Source organism: Pundamilia nyererei, unplaced genomic scaffold (genome assembly GCF_000239375.1).
Source record: "Pundamilia nyererei isolate P.nyererei 1_Seehausen unplaced genomic scaffold, PunNye1.0 scaffold00039, whole genome shotgun sequence".
In the NCBI taxonomy this organism is placed as follows: domain Eukaryota; kingdom Metazoa; phylum Chordata; class Actinopteri; order Cichliformes; family Cichlidae; genus Pundamilia; species Pundamilia nyererei.
In genome coordinates this window covers 708,812-728,128 of record NW_005187440.1, presented here as the reverse complement: position 1 = coordinate 728,128, position 19,317 = coordinate 708,812, and the positions used below count along the sequence as shown (strand labels likewise).

The 19,317-nt window shown below is 39.7% G+C and overlaps 1 protein-coding gene across 2 annotated transcripts in view; it reads left to right on the top strand.

The window, feature by feature from the left end:
• The window catches only part of celsr3 (cadherin, EGF LAG seven-pass G-type receptor 3), a 109,417-nt gene that overhangs the window by 40,453 nt on the left and 49,647 nt on the right, over positions 1-19,317 (top strand). Inside the window, exons 4-12 of one of the 2 annotated variants that reach the window (XM_013910264.1) lie at positions 4,453-4,675; positions 10,300-10,415; positions 10,774-10,862; positions 11,149-11,163; positions 11,531-11,688; positions 14,745-14,908; positions 15,999-16,124; positions 17,147-17,316; positions 18,019-18,204. In XM_013910264.1, the coding sequence (XP_013765718.1) occupies positions 4,453-4,675; positions 10,300-10,415; positions 10,774-10,862; positions 11,149-11,163; positions 11,531-11,688; positions 14,745-14,908; positions 15,999-16,124; positions 17,147-17,316; positions 18,019-18,204 (1,247 nt within the window). The remainder of the gene's footprint in view (positions 1-4,452; positions 4,676-10,299; positions 10,416-10,773; positions 10,863-11,148; positions 11,164-11,530; positions 11,689-14,744; positions 14,909-15,998; positions 16,125-17,146; positions 17,317-18,018; positions 18,205-19,317) is intronic. The other variant, XM_013910265.1, reaches the window with a different exon arrangement.

The following is a 19,317-nucleotide window of genomic DNA, read 5'->3' as shown; positions in this document are numbered from 1 at the left end:
TGTGTGTGTGTGTGTGTGTGTGTGTGTGTGTGTGTGTGTGTGTCCATCCTCAGGCTGATTTGATAGTGTGTGAGAGAGTATGTTTGTCAGCCAAAACCAGCAGATATCGGCTGCCTGGTGGCACATGGGGGAAGGTGTTGTGGGAAAACGGGTTGGATGAAATGAAAAAGATGTTAAAATGACTGATAGGGAAGTTATCGTTTGGATTTGAAGTCAAGGCGAAGAAGTGCATGCAGTGGAGGACAGGTGGATGCTGGAGAGGCGTAGGAAAGGACTAATGGCAGGGGAGAGGTGACATATTTAGCAAATTATATCACTAATTCTTTTGCGAGCTTAAAATGCTTAATCACTGTTCCTTTCAGTTTATGTGGTGTGCGTCACACGTAGTCAGTATCAGTGTGTATCGAGTCTGACTGACTTTTACAGCTTCTCCTGTCTTTGTGTCTCTGACTGGCAGTGCATTTGTGTGTGTGGTCATGACTCACCCTCAAATTCCTGTGTGTTTGTGCGTGATGTGTGTCAGATATTATTTGTATCTGCTGAAAGGTGAGGATGTTTATTGACTTACACACGCATGATTTATTGTTGTTGTGTTTTTAGTTGTGTGTGTGCGATAATGCTAAGATGTGAGAAGTCTGCCAGTGGGTATGCTGGCACAAACTAAAAGCAGTGCAAACATAGTGCCAACAGAGACAGTTACACGATAAAACCCGACAGCCTCGAGGGCAGGAGCAATGATCCATGTGTGTTTGCACGTTTGTGTGTGTGTGTGTGTCCGTGTGTGCGTGTGACACAGAGAAAAAGAGAATCGAAGAAAGGACATGAAATTGAGTGTGTGTGTTTATGTGTTAAAAATAATGAATTTAATTTATTATTTATATGTTTGGTTATGTGTTTTGTTTATTTGGTATCTTCCTGGGGTTGTCTGTGTGTGTGTGTGTGTGTGTGTGTGTGTGTGTGTGTGTGTGTGTGTGTGTGTGTGTGTGTGAAGCCATCCCCAGGTTCTAAAGTTGGTCCTCAAGGAGCCATCTATCTTAAGGCTAGTTTCAAACCCTGTCTGCTCTGGTGATGTGGAGGCCACTGGGTGTGGGTGTTTTTTGCGTGTAGCTGCTAAATGTCAGACAATGTGTGTGTGTCCAAATATGCTCCAGGAAAGGTGAAAACCATGAAAGAGAGAGCGTATTCCTTCATACCTTTTTATGTGGTTGACTGAATATGTGCCTCTGTGTGTGTGTGTGTGTGTGTGTGTGTGTGTGTGTGTGTGTGTGTGTGTGTGTGCTGTGTGGGTGTTTATGCCTCTTGAGACACTCTAGACTGGAGCTTCTTTGACTGGCAGCCAAATCTGTTTATTCTCGTCTGCAGATTTGCTCATGTTGTTTTTGTTATTCAGCAAATCCCCCACACCCTCCTCAACCCCCTTTTCTATCATAAATTCCAAATGTTATACAGAGTCTTATTGTTGACAGGTGAAATCTTGCAGCTGTAATTTTGTTGTTTTTAAAAAAAAAATACATGCAGTTTGTGTTTGTTTGAGTGATGGTAAATGTTAGTTCCTGCGCAACAGTTACACTTACTACTGCTTCTCAGGAATCAGCACCCTGCCGTTCCCATCGGCTAATCAGGGAATAATTTACATCGAAAGCGCTTGATGAATGTGGTTGAATGCTTGATAGGAAAGGAAATCTGCCACTGCCACTTAAACTTTTAACATGGGAAAAAGACCTGTTGCTTTACAGGAAAGGTAATTTTCATGAGCTTCATTGTACCACCTGTAGAGAGACATTTCTCAGGCGACATATATATAAGTCCTGTGCTGAGGGTAATGAACCTGCGAAACCAGCAGCGGTGAGCATGAAAGCTACGTTTCTCTGATTCATTTCACTGTCGATCATATATGATGATGATCAGAGCTTAATGTACAATGTTATCCTAATTTAAATTGTATGCCCTTTAAGTATTTATTATTGCCTGTGCCCCTTTGCAGAATTAAAATCTGAGGGTTCCTAAAACAGGAACTTCATGTAATTTACTTTTTCTAAACTCTTTCTTCAGAAACCTTTTTTATTTCAGTTTATAATATCCCCAATGTTTCTTTTGTATTCAAGTCAGGTTACATACTTGGACAGCTAATATTTTTTTCTTCCTTAAGAAACTCTTGTGTGACTTTGGCAGTGTGCTTTGGATGATTGCTGTGATGGAAAAATTCAGTCAGGCTTCTGGAGGCTGTAGAAGAGAAGTCATCTTCTCAGACAGTATTTTGGTATATCCACAGGCGCTGACTAAAAATGCCAGTTTGCAATCATTTTAGCCTATTATTGCACTAGTACCTCTGTGCAGTCACTGCAGTAGTCCTAACCAGGCTCACACACATGCTGGACCCCGTGATAGCCAGAGGAATACACCACACGTTTGAGTTAATGTAATGAAAAAGTGTGACACCATTAACCACAAGGCCTCTTGTTAGCTGCTTTAGTAAAAAATTTAAAGTTGTAATTTTATGCTGAAGAGCAGTAAAGTTTAGCTGCAGTACAGTGATGTTGTTGTTATGCATCATTGTTGTTTCTACTGTATATTAGGCCCTGTATTTTCTTACTCAGGAGGCAATTTATGGGAAAAAAATAGAAAAAACATGTTTTTCCTGAGTTCACCAGCAGACTTTCAGACCTTGAGAGTCAATAAATTTCTGAAATGACTTGGCATACTAATGTGTTACAGCACTCTTCCCTCCCCAGCGGGGGTAAAAAAATTTTTAGCAGAGGCAGGAACATGCAGACCAGAGTGGGAGGAGTGGGAAGAGCATTTCCCTCAGCCAATCACACCCTAGTCTCACTGAAATATTTATTTTGATTATTCATAATGATATACACTTACCAGCCACTTTATTAGGTACACTTTGCCAAGACTGGGTTGGATCTCCTTTTGCCTTCAGAACTGCCATTATTCTTCATGGCATAGACTCAACAAGGTGCTGGAAAATTACACATATTTTGTTCCATACTGACTAGATAGCATTGCAGTTGATTTGAGCTTTGCCACAGGATATATAAAATTGCAGCAGATCAGCAGTTTCTAAAATACTCAGAACAGCCAGTCTGGAGCCAACAACCACGCCAGACTCACTTTCTTCCCCGTTCTGATGCTCAGTTTGAGCTTCAACAAGTCGTCTTGAACCAAGTCTACATGCATAAATGCGCTGAGTTGCTGAGTAGATATTTGCGTTTACGAACATGTGCCAAATCTGCCTATTTAACCCTGTAAAGCCTAATGATTGCCAGACATTTGTTTTTAAACTGAGGTGTTTATTGCTACATTTGAGCAGTTTATTGCCTAAAAATGCGTTGTGCAATTTATTTTTGATGTTTGGCATTACAGGGTTGTAGAGAGTTTGCGCATGTCTCACCATATGTTTCAGCCTCTTTTGGAGTTAGATTGAATATAAGACATTGTTACTTTAGTGCTCAGCCCCTGAATTCTAAAAGGTCGGGTCAAAATATTGGTGATTTTAAAAAAAACTCAAGTGGTGTTGCTAGAAACTCTCCTGCTTTTCCAATAATATTACAGCTACCTGTCAACATTGATGAGACAAACACAGCCCACCCTGCCTCCAGCGAATGCATTAAAAGGTGATGATACAGCACTATGAAGCAAATCTCTTTAATCAAACTCAGACTCTAACTTCACTGTAACACACTGACTATGCATAAATTCTAAAACTATCTGAAAGTTTGTGTTTTATGTGCGGTCTGTATGAGTAATTTTGAACATTTTATCACTTAAACCATGAGGAAGTAAAGCAAGGGAGTAAACTGAAAACAGAAAACAGCTTAGTATAAATGAACAGGAAGTGCATTTTTGATTTTACTGTGGGAGAATAAAACAAGCTGTATTCACAGAAAATATTGCTGTAATACTTACAGCATGTTGAGAAAAACTTAAACCGTGGCGCATATTTCCTGCTCATTATCCCCACCATGCTCAGATCGGTAAATTATTTAAATTAAGACAGTGTTTTATTTCAACTTTAATCAGGGATTTGTTGCACTGGAGGTTTAGTGGATTTTTCAGTTGTGCTCTGCTGCTATGAACAATGTTTTGTCGCACAGCACCTGTGTGTTTTGACAGACCTGCCAATGGGAGCAGTGAGGTCAGATCCTGTGAATATTAATTGCCTGTGAAACACGCTTTGAAATGGCAAAAGTGGCAGGATACTGATGGGAATTTATTTATTTATTTGTTTATTTGATGTTAGCCTTTTAAATTGGTGCAAAAAACAATGGTGGAAATGTTCATAAATACCAAGAATGTTTATTTTTATCAGAATCTGTTGCATTGATATTTCTGCATATATACAGAAACTTTGAGCAAAAGTTAGATTAACTACTGAGAGATTTACGGCTTATATGGTCGCTTTGGTTGGCTAACACTAACATTGTGGGGGGTTTTCTGTTTCAGGTGATCGTTGTGAGTTTGACCACCGGCAGGGCAGGTGCATGCCAGGTGTGTGTCGTAACGGAGGGACGTGCCGGGAGCTTTCGGGTGGGGGTTTCCGATGCGAGTGCCCGGCAGGAGCCTATGAGCGACCGTACTGCACCGTCACCGCCCGGTCCTTCCCGCCCAAGTCCTTTGTCATGTTCCGGGGCCTCAGACAGAGATTTCACCTCTCCATCTCGTTAACGTGAGTAGTCTTGAGTAAACATTCTGTCATTTCCTTTCCTCTCTTCTTCTCTATTATTTTTTTGTCTCTTCTTTCAGCTTCCATCAGATATAGCAGGATGGATCATTCTCTGATTCCCTCTTATAGTGTCTCCACTTTTCTTTAAGCTGTTTTTTAAAATTATATCATCTCCATCTTGGAGAGTGATCCTTTTATTTATGGCTTCCCTGTATCCTCCCTCTACCTCGCTTCTTTAAAAGCATTGCTTCTCCATTTAATCCCATCTGCTGTGCTTTGCTGTCTTTCTTTCTCTTCTATGTTCTTATCTTCCATCTGACTATCCTGCTGCAAAAAGCTCTGAAAGGAAATGACTTCATGGTTGGAACCAACTCAGAAAAAAACATGCTTCTTAGTCAGTAGGGCTATTAATTTAAAGTGCCCAATTAATAACTAAAACCACAGACTGTATATGAAAGAAGGCCATGGCACCATGATATCACGTTCCCTCTTTTGAAACTTTGAGTTTAGCATTACGGCTTGATTTTTTGGGGAAGAAGTGACTATGTATGAATGAGAAGGTAAAATGTTAAGTAAGCAGCTAATGTTAGCACAGCATATCAGGACAAACACCACCTGTCAAGCATGATGGTACAGGGCTGATGAATTGGGTTTTGTTCATGTGAGGTTATATTTGAGCCCTGGTTAGGACCAGAATATTTTTTTAATATGTCCTGATATGTAAACACAACTTTCAGCTGCTCCCTCATCGTGAGTCATCACAGTGGGTAACTGCATGTTTGGTTTTTACAATAGATACCTTTCCTCACAAAACCCCCAAGAGATTTGTGTCTCCTCCTTAGGTTAAAAAAGGGAATCTTTTGCTTGTTAGGGTAGGCTGACGTGTAGTCCACCACAGTGGAGCCACATGATGTCCTGGCATGTTTTACCTTACCAGTCACAGACTGTGTACATTCTTTTAATCATGCGTGTACAAATGTGTATGGGGCACATTTGCCGCAGGATTTTGGCCAAGGTTTCAAGAATCTCACAGCATTTCTACACAAGTCATCATAATTTTTTTATTTACTAAGATTGTAAATTAAACCGTGGCACTGACTTTACCTACAAGAGAATTTTTGCAAATCTTTCCGTTTTGCTTGGCTCGCTCGCAGCACGTTTTTATTTGAGTTAACACTTTCTGCCTGAGCATATATGTAATGCTAATGTTGTGGCAGAGGTCAGTGACTCCTTTTACCCATCCAAAATCATTTTTCAGTTGCTGCTTGCCTCTAGACATACAAAGCCCACAAGAGAATTGAAGTGGTGCTTAAGAGTGGTCAGGCAAGGTTATGGGATGGATGGTTGCCATGGGTGATGTCGTCTAATGATAGTTGCTAGGGTGATGTTGCCCATGGGGTTGTTGCTAAGCTGATGTGGCTACCATGGAGTAGTTGCCGTGAGACATTGCGGTCACTGTATTGCTTGCTAAATGAGCATTATTGGTGCATAAAAGCACTACATGTGGTTTCTTCTGTTGATTTGTGGTCACCATTAGTTAAGTTAAGGAATGAAGCATGAAGGGCATGTTTTCTTTTTTTTAAGAGAAGCTTGCTTTATGAGCATTTAGCAGGTATCGTGTTAACATTTCTCTGTGTGTTGTTGTTGGTTTAAAAGAGTCCCACGCTGGGTGGAAAAATCTGTGTATAGAAAGGAGTTAATCTTCCATTTTCTTTCAGTAATTTTAATCAAGGACTTCTTGAGAAAAGCATTGATTTTTTTTGAACAGATAATGTGTGGTCTTTTTCAGCACCATGCTTTCACATTCGTTCAAACCCAGTCAGATCTGTGAGTTTTGTTCTTAGTGTGTAGTTCTGCTTTATGGCAGCACCAAGCAGCAAGACTGAAAAATGAAGCCGGCAAAGTGCCAAAAAACTGCAGTTCCTTGAGTTGCCACTGGAGTCTGAGAACTTTAAAACTTGGTACAAAAAGCAGCTTTGGTTTCTAGTTAAAATCCCCCTTGATGATTTTTTTATTTTATTTAGAATGGTCTTTTATTAGTTTTTGTTAAACTGTAATAAGTCTTAAATCATTGGGTGTAGTCACATTTTAAATGGAATTAAATTCAAATAAATAACATGGTTTACTTTGTGCACAGTGGTACCACAGTGCCAGAGGTCTGTGCTCCAGTTTTCATGAAGAAAATTCCAGTATTTTATTAACATGTTACTAAATAGCAGTAACCGTTCACAACTGGTGGGGAAATAATTACTTGGTGGTTGCCATCTGGTCTCATATTTCCATTAGCTGAGAACTTACGGCTTCATACTGCCATCCAAATATGTTTACTTTTGGCTCCATGTGAATAATATGGCAGCTTCCTACATGCTAATTCTGAAGCTTCAAGGGAAAGACTAACAAGCTAATGTGTGACATCACATTGGCTACGTCCATCTTTTATGTACAGTATAGGAGAGACATAAACTATATGGAAAACAAATTATTATGAAAATAGATAAACATGTTTTAAATTTAAGCTCCTGTTTCATGTGTTAATTGAGGGCAAAATAGACTTCCCTCCACAAGATGCCTCTTTTAGATTTCTATAGATCTAACTGCATATGAAAGCATAAGCGACAATATGACTCTGCTCTCTATGAATACGAAACCACTGCCATGACTTGAGCTCAAGTTTTTAATGCATTTGAAAGGCAGTTGCATGAGAGAGAGTGTGTGCATGTGTGTTTCTGACAGCGTTTGTTTTCTTTTCTTCAGCTCTGCTTGAAATTGACTGCTAAGCTAACCGAGTTTAAGGAATAGAAATGATCATAAACACATGATTCCATCTTGTAGTTTATTGCTTTTGGGAATAAGTCACATCATATTAATTTGTTTAATGCAGTTCTTGGCGGCACATAATGAATTTCACAAACAGCAATAACACTGACAAAAACAGACCTGCTGAACATATAAAGCATGCTTCTTTGCATTTATTTACTCCTTCGGCTCCTCTGTGTCTCCGCTTGGCTGACTCCACACATTATCTCCAGTTACTCTATCAAAGCTCAGGTTACAATTTTATTATTATTATTATTTTTTTTTTTTTAGCTATTTCTGGTGGCACGGATATATTAGATATGCATACTAGATATTTTGGCACAGTGCAGTCGGAGTGACAGCAAATCCATACAAAGAAGGCACATATTTGCTAACCAGAAACCCTGGGTTTATTTTAGACAATGGCAGCATCCTCAGATTCACCAGAACGGCGATAAGATGCTCTTATTTCCTTACAATTCTATAGTGCAGGAATGATTTCCATTGGAATTTAAACCAGGAAAATAAAATGCAGATATGATAATTTTAACTCAACAAAATAGGAAACAGTAGAAGAATATTTTTCTTCAACAACTTAAAACCGTTTGAAAGGCAGACATTTATAACCATGCTGCTCTAGGGCTTCTTTCCTGTAGCTGAACCTGACCTCCTGCATCTGTGCACTGGATTTATTTGACTCTCTAGCGGAGTTGGGCTGGATCCGATTTGTGACACCACTGAACCTCACTGAAAGTAGAGAAACCTTGAATAAAAATTTCCCTGCAGGTGCTATTTGTCAGCTGCCTACAAATTGCAGTGTACGATTTTACAATTGAGGCGCTTAGTTGAAGGGAATAGTAAAAACAGGCAAACTGTTGTGGTATCATGTTTAAAACAACATCTCAGTACTTTTTAACGTGGACATTTTATGCAGTGAGAATCTTTTCTGTCTTGCCACCAGGACAGAGTATTTCTCATCTGTTCTGTGCAAAATAGACTTTTTATTTGCGTCTGAGCAGCTGAGGGAGAGGAAGACTCCAGCAGTATGGTTTATTAACTCTGGCATAGTCTGAATACCTTTTGTTCTTCCGCACTAGCCAGGAGTCATTTTTGTTCTGCTGTGTCTGAGATAGTTTTTTGTTTCTGTTTCTTCCTGTATCGGAGTGAAAAATATAATTTAAAATGTGTCATATTCTCTCTGCATGCATATAAAAATGTACAGCCATGGTAAAAAGAGAGTACACCCTCTATCAATTCTAAGGTAATAAAAATTCTGATCAGGCTTTAAAATTATTTAAATATAGCTGTTGTGGTCTGGGGTCGTTGTGTTTTGGACTTTCAAATCTTCCTAATTCATTATTGTTTTGTACTTTGAAAGTAGGTTTTTGTTTCTGTCTTTGGTTTTCTTGTCCTTTTGAGTTTTTGAATCCCCATCAGTTTCCTGTTGTATTATTTTATGTATCTGGTATAGTCACAAATTACGTTAGGTTTCTTTGTTCTCTCCCTGTCCTCTTAGCTTCTTTTCTGTGTTTTTGCCTTTAATATCATGTTGAGTCAGTCTTGTCTTTGTGTCAGTTTGCTCTTTTGTATGTGTCAAGCTAATCTGTCTAAATCCTGGTCCTTATATTAGTTACTTCCTGTTTTATTTTGATAGTCACTCATCTCTGTGCTTTATGTTTAGTTTTGCTTCCCTTGTCTTGTTATGCCTAATTTGTTCCTGCTGTGTTTCCCAGCTGACTTCACTCCCCTAATCACTCTCCTGTGTATATATGTGCCGGTCTCCCTTTGTCCTTTGTTGGAGCATCAGCTCATTTTCCCAGTGATTCTGGTTCCTTGTGCTGCCTAATGTCTTTCTAAGTGTCTTCATTGTTTAGAAGTTTTCAGTTCCTTTTGCATTTTCTGCTTACTTTTGGTTTGTGGATCATTCAGCCTAATAAACAGCTCGCCTTAAGATTATTTCGTCTCCAAGCACCTACATTTGGGTCCTCAACATCACACTTGGCCTGTTCATCCCACAGACCATAACAACAACCTTAAATGCACAACAGTGCACGACATATTACACCACGTCATTATGTATTTAACAAGAATTAATCCAGAATGCTTTTTTTGGCAGCTTCAAAGCAAGTCCCCAGTTGGTATGAGGTGCTGATATTTGGCTTTCTCTTTGACTTTCTAGGTTTGGCAGGTCTGCAAACATAAGCCGGGCTGCCATGTTCTTTTTAGACAGACGAGACTTTCTCTTGGCAGCCCTTCCAAACATCCATACTAGTTCAGTCTTTTTCTAATTATACTGTCATGAATGTTAATATTTAACATGCTAACTGAGGCCTGTGCCTCTTGGGTTTTTGCAATTTCTCTGAGCATGACGCAGTCTGGATGAATTTCCGGTTATGTCCACTCCTGCACATCAAAGATTCTCAGCTGTCTTGAATGTTTTCCACTTGTGAATAATCTTTCTCTGTGTATGCTTGGATAAGGCCTTTTAATGCTTTAATGCTTCAGAGGCTGATGGGCAGAAACAGTTGCTTCATTACAATCGTTGCTGATGTCCTTTGTGTTTGGCATTGCGTTGATACACCCCAATGCTTCAGACCAACAAACTGCCAAAACTTCTACTTTACATCATAATCAGTAGTCATACTGATTAGGATGATCAATTAATCACTGATCATCACAATTTGATCATCGATGCTAAGCATTAAGGGTGTACTTAGTCTTTCACTCCTTACCTAACAGTTTTCTTTTTACCATGGCTGTGTTAATAAATTCTCTACTGCATACAGCATTTGTCAATAAACTTCAAATTTCTATGTACATCCGTCTTTTAGATTTGCCACTCTGGAGAACAGTGGTCTTCTCTTCTATAATGGACGCTTTAACGAGAAACATGACTTCATTGCCTTAGAGATCCAAGAAGGACAAGTGGTGTTCAAATACTCCACAGGTATTGTATCTTTATGTGCACTCTTGTTTGGTTTTGTTTGCGTGAAATTTGTGCTCTATAAACAGAGACCATATGTCTGCTGTTGTTGTTTGCTTTTCTTTTGACCCATGAACATGTGCAGCAGGCCTGTAAAAACAAGCGTTCCTCCTGAGACACAAAAATCTGTTTATCTAAGAGTGGATTCAGGTAATGAATGCTGCTGATTTGGTCTTTGCAAACAGTTCTTACAGAGGTTTTGGGGTCATTGTAAATAAAGTCGATATATTTGGAGCATCGACACCCTTAAAAAAAGAGGAGACCCATAAGAGCTACATTTGAATTCATTTTAATGGCATATTCTTCATTTACCCGTCTGTAGGTGAGTCATCCACCCAGGTGAGTCCCTTCCTGCCAGGGGGTGTGAGCGATGGTAACTGGCATACAGTTCACATCCACTACTACAACAAGGTGGGTTTACATCCCAATCCCATCTTCATTGTGATCCTTGCATTTGAGCTTCCACTTTGGATTCTTGATGTACTTTTGCACTTTGTAAATTTGACTTGTTTTTATTGGTACTTTTGATGCGTCGGCAGAATAGTTTCTCAGCCTTCGAGCCGACGAAGCACTTTGAATTGAGCCAAAGTATTTGTGTCTACACGACTATGTGGGTGTTTGCGTGTCATCATTTTTATTCATGCACATTCGCCGCACATCTCCTTTAATTTTCTTCATGTTCTTTTATTTTCCTCAGCCTGCTACACGTTATGTGAGTATGAGCGTGTGTCAGAGCGCATATACACTTTCTCCTTTCTTAGCTTCTTTTGCTCCTCCTTTCTTTCACCAGCAGACAGTAAGGAGAATGAATGCGCTGTCTTTCTGCTCTTAGTCTGTTCTCTTGCCCATGTGTTTGTTTGTTTTTTCCTGTATGTCCTACTAACCACAGCTTCTCCCTTTTTTCTTCCTGTCATTGTGCAAAGTATTTGTGTAAATACTAATCTCATGTGTTTACTGCTATTTCGTATCTGATGTAGTGTTTCAATGCAATGACGAAAACTCTAGATTTAGTGAATGCTCTTGTATTTCTTGAATGTTGACTGGTTTTCTGTTTCTTTGGACTGTGTCTGGATGTCCAGCCCAAGCGCAGTATGAGTGGTGAGGCTCAGGGTCCGTCAGATGAGAAGATTGCTGTGGTGAGCGTTGATGACTGTGATACAGCCTTGTCACTTCGCTTTGGTACGCAGCTTGGAAATTACAGCTGTGCTGCACAGGGCAAACAAACCAGCAGTAAGAAGTAAGTTTTTTTCTTTTTTCACTTCTTAATTGCAACACTTTGCTGGGACCCAAACTTCTAATGGTCATATACCAATGTCAGCCGGTTTCTCAGTCATAACCATTGACGGTACAAAAAATGGATGCAAATTACAGAAAACTGTAAAAAGAAAAAAGTGCAAATGCAAGTGCCGTATACCTGCTTTCTATCTGAAGGCAGCCAGACAGTGTTACAAAACAGCTTAAGGTCCTATAGAAGTATATGGGATGGGTATGTGTTCTGTAAACACTTTCCTGCTGACTTTCTGGACTCAGTCACTCATTTCGGGCATTACTGAATAGAAAATATCAAGCTTGAGCTAAAAAAAACTTGCAATCTGGGATGTAGCAAAGTACTGTAGATGACCAGTACAACATCTGGCTAATGACCGGACTGAACATTCTCATGTAATTTGTAGTGACGCATTTTAGTTCATTTGGGTTTTCCTCAATATGGAAAGAAACTAATTTGCAGGGAAAAGCTACAAGTTTACAAGCTCATCAACTGATTTGGACCAGAGTAAACAAACTTTAGGTGTGAAAACGCCCCACCTCATACTGTGTTTTAAAATATGTGTGAGCTAATGTACAAAAGACTGTCCTGCGCCATCATGCTAGGAGTACTTTCTGGCACACGCCATGACTTTGAGATCAGTGTTTATGCTGTATCAGTATGCTAATATCAGATACAAACTGCTCAGCTAGGCTACAACTAGCTGGTTATCTGCACGCAGCTCACTTTTGAATCTTCATTTTCGGTGGGAAACAGCCGTTTGCTGACTTGAGTGATCAGGTGACTCAGTTTCTAGCTAATGTAAGCTGGGTTTGCTTGCTTTTAGCGCTGTAAGAGAGGCATTGTGGCAAAGCTGGAGAGGAAGCATAAGTATCGCATCCTTTAGCTTTTATCACAACCGTTTGACTGAATTCAGGCTCTTAAATTCGGAGACTTAAATTTCTCAGTTTTAAGACGTTGAAGCAGAGCGTAGGAGGACTACAGTGTAATACTGTAGCTTGTTCTATAGCATAAACTTGGTATATTCATACTGAGATAACTAATTTTAACATGAAATGAATCTATGAAATTTTTTGGTCAAAATGATAAATAAATGCTGAATGATTAATTTTTAAAAAAAGAACCTTAGGATGAATTCCTGCAGGTAAATTTGTTCTTTTGCCATCAGCATTGCAAATGAAAGGATGAATAGTAACTGACCCAGAGCTGTGGGAGGTGTTTGCACAGGATTTGCCAGCTTCTTTGCAGAGACAACTTTCATTAAACATAATCTGTGACTGAATAGAGGCTTAACAGATATTCAAAGACAATTTCTACTGAGTAGAAAACCAATAAAGCTGGTCATTATGTGCAGCTATGAGCAACATGCTGGCCAGCTGGTAGCTTTTTAAGCTATCTAAAGGTAAAGTAAAGTGAGTGTGTGAAGTGACTGAGGGTAGCAGCATTACATTGGGAGATACATGCATTCACCGAGCATGTCTGTGTTCGCTTAATTACCAATTAAAGTTTCATACATCTGAAATGCTAAAGTTTAAACAAAATATTTATCCAGGCTTGTAAAAATTGCCTACAGCAGAGATCAATATTTTGAAAAGAAAACAGAAAGGTGTTACATGTTAAAAAACGTTAAAAAACGCGCTGAAAGTTTAGAAATCTGACAGGATTTTAAAGTAACGATCAGGGTGATGAGGTGACGGTAGGGGAACTATGCGGGGGACTCAAGGCTTTAATGAGGCACGACTCTTTGACGTCTCTATGCTCCTTCATGTCTGTCTGTATCTCTCTGACGGTCTTGTTACCAGGCGTCTCATTCTGCTACACGGATATGTTCGTTTCTTTTCATTATCTCCGCTCGTCTCTCCGTCTCACACACACAATCTCTTAGGTGTGACTAAAAGATCCAAATTGTTGGTTTTAAATGCGTTGCACTGCCTGTTCCATCTGACCTTGTCGAACTTTTGTTCATTCTTTCTCAGCTACAGTTTGTGTGTGTCTAACCAACGAATGTCTCCATATATACTAACAAGTGCAAGAAAACACATACACATAAAGCGTATCCGCACATGCACTGAAAGAGCAGCGTGTCATAGTGTTGATGTCTGGCCTCGCCTCTGTAAGCTGTAATCACGTTTGCCGCGTCTGTCAGCACTAAGTGAGGCTGAGGGAAAAGAAAACGGATCAAAGAGGAAGGCGAAAGACTAACACGTCAACCCTCTCTTCCTCTTGCTCCCTTTCCATTTCTCCACCCGCCTCTTGCTCAGTCTTGACATTCTCTTCCAGTGACGTCCTCTGCTGACAAAACTTTGTCTCTCTTTGGTTCTCACTCAGCGCAGTCCCATAACTGTCACTTTCTATCCCGCCGAAATTTTCCTCCTCGTATTCCCTCTTTCCTTCCCAATACCCATCTGTCTCGTCATCTGCCTCTTGACATTTGGTGTAACTCACACTTAATCTCTTGTTTGTTCATCTATCTTTCAAGCTTTTTTCTTCCTTTGGCATTGCCATTCCCCCTCTTCCTCCTAGAGCAGGCTGCACTTATATCTACCACCTTTTATTGCCGGATTGTGTCTCCTTTCTCCTTCTTCATCTTGTCATCCACCTCTACCTCTTCTCTCAAGACGGTTGCTGTAACTCCTGTTTAATCTCCTGTTTGTTCATCTGTCTCTTCATCTGTCTCCTTTTCTTTCTCAGTGTATTTGTGTTCAATCTGTCTGTCCCTTCTCTGTTTCCATTTTTACCTTAAAAAACACCATTATCTAATTTATCCTCAACATCCCCTGCTTTTCTGTGATTTCGATTCTGAATGATGACACATTTCATTTACCTCTGATGACATGTTTAATCTCTAGGTTTGATTATTCCCTCTCTCATACCCTCTTTCATGTTCTGCCTTCTTTTCACCCCCTCTTCTTTCATCCCTCTCTCCTCCCTCTCTTACTTGAAGAAGAATAATCCTGTGTTTCTTCCATAACCCCATTTGTTCTCCACTATATTTACTCCTTGCTTTCTATCTTTGTGTTTCTTAGGTCTCTGGACTTGACTGGTCCATTATTTCTGGGTGGAGTCCCTAATGTGCCAGACAACTTTCCCTTTGGCACCAGGGAGTTTATCGGTTGCATGAAAGAGCTGCACATCGATAGCAAACCGCTGGACATGGCTGGATTTATCGCCAATAATGGAACGCTTCCTGGTCAGTGCTGGGAACCATGTTTGCTTTCCTTCAAACATGTATTATTGTGCATTAGTAACATTTAGCTCCTTCTCAATAGCCTTTTCACCCATTGTGGCAAAACACACACAAACGTTAGTATTTAAATGAAGTAGCTTTTAAGGGTTTGTGTGCTACGAACCACTTTGTGCTTCTAAACATTATAGGAAACAATAATGGGGTAGAGCCACTTCTTCACATATAGTCATATATAGTTAGGCTTCATTGCACTGAAATTGGATTTTCACTGGTGGACTGGGTGCTTGCATTACTTTTTATTATAGTCAGTGAAATGAAAGGAAAACATTTGTTATACATCACTGTTTTGTTGTGCTACTATGTGTAACTGTTTGCATATCTTTCATTTTCATATCGTATTTTTGATGACTTTTAACCTTCCAGTCGCATTCAGGGCAAATCTGTCCGATTTAAACATAAAACACTCAGAAATATTGTGTTTTACATCCGATTGCCTCAAGGCCTTATGACATCCTCCACACTATGCACTTGAACATATAAAAATGATGATCACCACTTTTCATTCAATTTTGAGTGTTTTTAACTAGACTGAAAACTTTAAACACCCTGAATTACACCGACCGAGGAGTTTTAGAAATATTAGCCAATTTCTTTCAGGCATACCAAAAAGAAAAACATTTCCTTAACATTTGTTTTAGTCAATTATTTATTAATTAATTACGCTTTGCCTGACCAGCGGGTTGTTGTGTTCGGCGTTCCAAAGACTTGTTGACAACAGGGAACTTGTAGAGGTCCCTCTGATGGACAAACAGTGTAACATCAACACTCATTACATGGTTGAAGGGTGTTTCTCCAGTCTTATTTACCTTTTAATTTGATCATTTATTGGTCATTGTAGATATTTGTCGTTCCTGGTGTCATTATGATACCAACAGACCAACAAATAGCCAAAAAATCGGTTGAACTTTATTTTGAAAATGCTTGTGTGTGTGGGTAATGTTATAAAGCTCACAGTGACAGCATGAAGACTTATCATGTACAGTATGTTGCAATTCATTTTTATAACTTCAGTGATCTCTGCTGCTTCCACTAGGCTGCAGTGCCAAACATCCCTTCTGTAAGTCCAACCCGTGTCAGAACGGAGGAACCTGCAGTGTGAGCTGGGAGACTTTCTCCTGTGACTGTCCCCTAGGATACGGTGGGAAGGACTGCAGCCACGGTAAGAGGCCGAGATTTTTCTTATTCCGTAGCCCTACAGTAACTACACTAATAGCAACCTTTAACAATGTTAATTTTATCATGCCACTTCAGCATAATTATTAGTAAGTAGCAAGACAGTTGCTGGTGGAACGAGCATTTTCTAGCAGTGGCTGGGATTTTAACGTTTTATTTTTAAAACCTGATTTTCACAGGACTTTGTTTTTCGGCTGTAATTATACTAACACTTCATTAATTTGTTCACAGCTTACCTAAGCTTAAATCCCCCAGATAACACCTTTTCACTTAATGTGGCTCAGTGAGTGTTGACCTGCATAATATGAATGCACCGTCTTAAATAAAAAGGAAGAATTGATGATGGAAAAATACAGTCCAACAGACTGAGCTAAGAATAAATTTAGCCCATGAGACAGTTGTTACTAGATATCTGGCTGTATTTCCTGTGTATAACTGAACCGTAATAAACCTTTAGAGATTTCCCTCTCATGAGTGGACATTCACTAGCCCAGGTGGTTTTACTCATTTATTTTTACTGGCATGTCTTGATTGCGAGCACAGACGTCCAACTCTAAGGGGAAATAAAGCGTCAAGATTCACTTGAGGGGAAAAAAAGAAAAAAAAACATGGTGTTTATTGATCTCAGTGACAAATGTTCACAAGTTCTGGGACTTAGTTTGTACTTCAGAGACTGCAGTGTAACATATGTTTCATCATTTAATTTTGGAAGCTTTTATACCTTTGATTGGTAATTAAACAACAGAGAGCAAACAACTGTGGAAGCTATTTGGGCATGAAATGCATTAAAGATCACGTCATGCCCGAACAGACATGGTCTGTTTGTCCTTCTAACCAACAAACCAATAGTCCTGATGATGCTACATGTGCTTTGAAAAACACACAATATTAAAGTGAACAACTACAAGAATTATGTTGCCGACTGACGGATAAGGACAACAGTATCATCTGGAAATAGTTTCGGAAATTTCACTAATTTTCATTTTCGTTTTTTTCTCTTCGCCTCAGTGATGACACACGTACACCGCTTTCTGGGTAACAGCGCCCTCTGGTGGGACCTGAAGAATGACGTAACCATCTCCGCACCCTGGTACCTCGGCCTGGTGTTCAGAACCAGAGCCCGTGAAGGGACTTTGCTGCAGGCCCAGGCTGGCCAGTATATCAGCCTGGTGTTCCAGGTGGGCACCAACACATTTAACATTTAAGAGGCAAGGCCGAGATGGTTAGCGGAGGAGGGATATTGAGGATGTTGAAGATAAAACTGCAGAGGGTTGATGTGACGGAGGAGGGATGGGCTGAGATGGATTGGGATAATCTGCTGTGACGACCTTTAAAGGGAGCAGCCAAAAGAAGAAGTAGTATTAGTGGAAATTCAGTGGTTTACATTTTAATAATAATAAAAGAGTCTACAGCTGGGACTACTGTTCCCTTTTAAATAACACCAGGCTCCATGGAGTCTGAAAGCAGTTCACATTTCTTTAAAAGTATCCATATCTGGTGTTGAAGGAGCTTCTTATGTTTCACCGTCTGAAACACTGATTGTGAGTACATCTATAAATGGTGCCCTTCCTTTCACCAACCTTTCCACCATCACCAGAAACTCAAAAAGCTTTAACTGCATTTAGGCTTAAACACAATTTGATCTTGTTTATATACGTTAAGTTTCAGATGCTAAATCCAAAGAGTGTTTTAAATTAGCAGAATCTCGGTGGAAGCTGAGCCAAGACGTCGGATTTCACGCTCCTACACACAGTCACACTCACACAGTCATAGCAGTGGATCGTTTTTTTCTCCCTCTCCCTCTTTTTTCTTCTTTTTGTTTTTCTTTTAATGTGATTTGCGAATTTTATTTATTCATTTATTCTTCTCGCTCTCATCAGGTAATTAATGGTCAGCTGGTCTTTTCGGTGACCCGCGGCTCAACCAGACCGGTGCGTTTGCGGTTGGATCAGGTTCAAGTGGCAGACGGCCGGTGGCACGACCTCCAGCTGGAGCTGCGAGACGTTCGCAGTGGCCGCGAGACTCGCTATGTCGCCACACTGCGGCTGGACTTCGGACTCTATCAGGTAGTGCAAATTATCATCGAAATCTCAAAGCGTTTTTAATCCAACTTTAATGTCCAGCTATCAGGGAGCACACTTACACTAGAGGCACATAGTACAGTCGATTTTTTTAAAGGGGGGAAAATTAAAGTCCTTTAATAGCTTGAAAAAAAAAAGTAAATTAAATATTAAATTTATCCTGCAAGCATAGTTTAAATGAATAAGAAGGTTTTTTGTCGTATCTGCTTTATGAAATCAATAAGGCTTAATTTGGCTTAAAAATTAATTTTTTTGACTGTGTTCAAATTAAAAGAGGCAATTCTTTTTTTCCAGTTGTAATTCTCCATTTATTCTGTCTGTTTGAAATCTGCAGCTCCTTGATGGGCTATATTATTCGGTGTAATCGCCAGAGAAGTACTTAATTGAAATTTTAAAGCATTTAATATGAATTGAGGAAAGCAAACCTATTTAATTTCCTCTAATCCAGAATGTCCCCATAAGTACAGAGGTCTCTCTCACTTCCTGCTTTGAGCCAAAGCGATGAAGGATGTATTTTAGGATGCTAAACATGAATAAATAAATAACCAATTGTATGAATTCCTTAAATTAAGAAAGATATTAGTTTATTGTAGATTGGGCTGGTGAATTTTTGCGAAAAACACCAATCAGACAACCCCTTGTAAGCAGCACTAGGCAACGGTGGGAAGGAAGAACTCCCTTTCAACAGGATGAAACCATGCTCAGGGAAGGGCAGCCATCTGCTGCAATTGGCTGAGGGATGGGTTGGAGAGAAAAGTAAAAAAAAGAACATAGGGAGACGGAGGACACATATAATGATATGCAGTGATGTATAAACACATGGAGGGGAAAAAGACGTCAGGGGAGAAGAAATAATCAGCACGTTACAGAAAGTCCTTCAGCAGACTGAGCTCATTGTAACATGAGAAGGAGCTAGTTCAGGGTCACCTAATCAGCCCTAACTGTAAGCTTTATTGAAATAAAAAGCTTTGTGTCTAATCTTAAAAATACTGGCATACATAGCAGCTAAAAGGAAATGGCAAGGTTTTGGCGTGCTTGGTCAACAGGTGCTTAATAAAGTACTCTTGCAGTCTGCGTTTTTGAAAGCAATGTTATGCA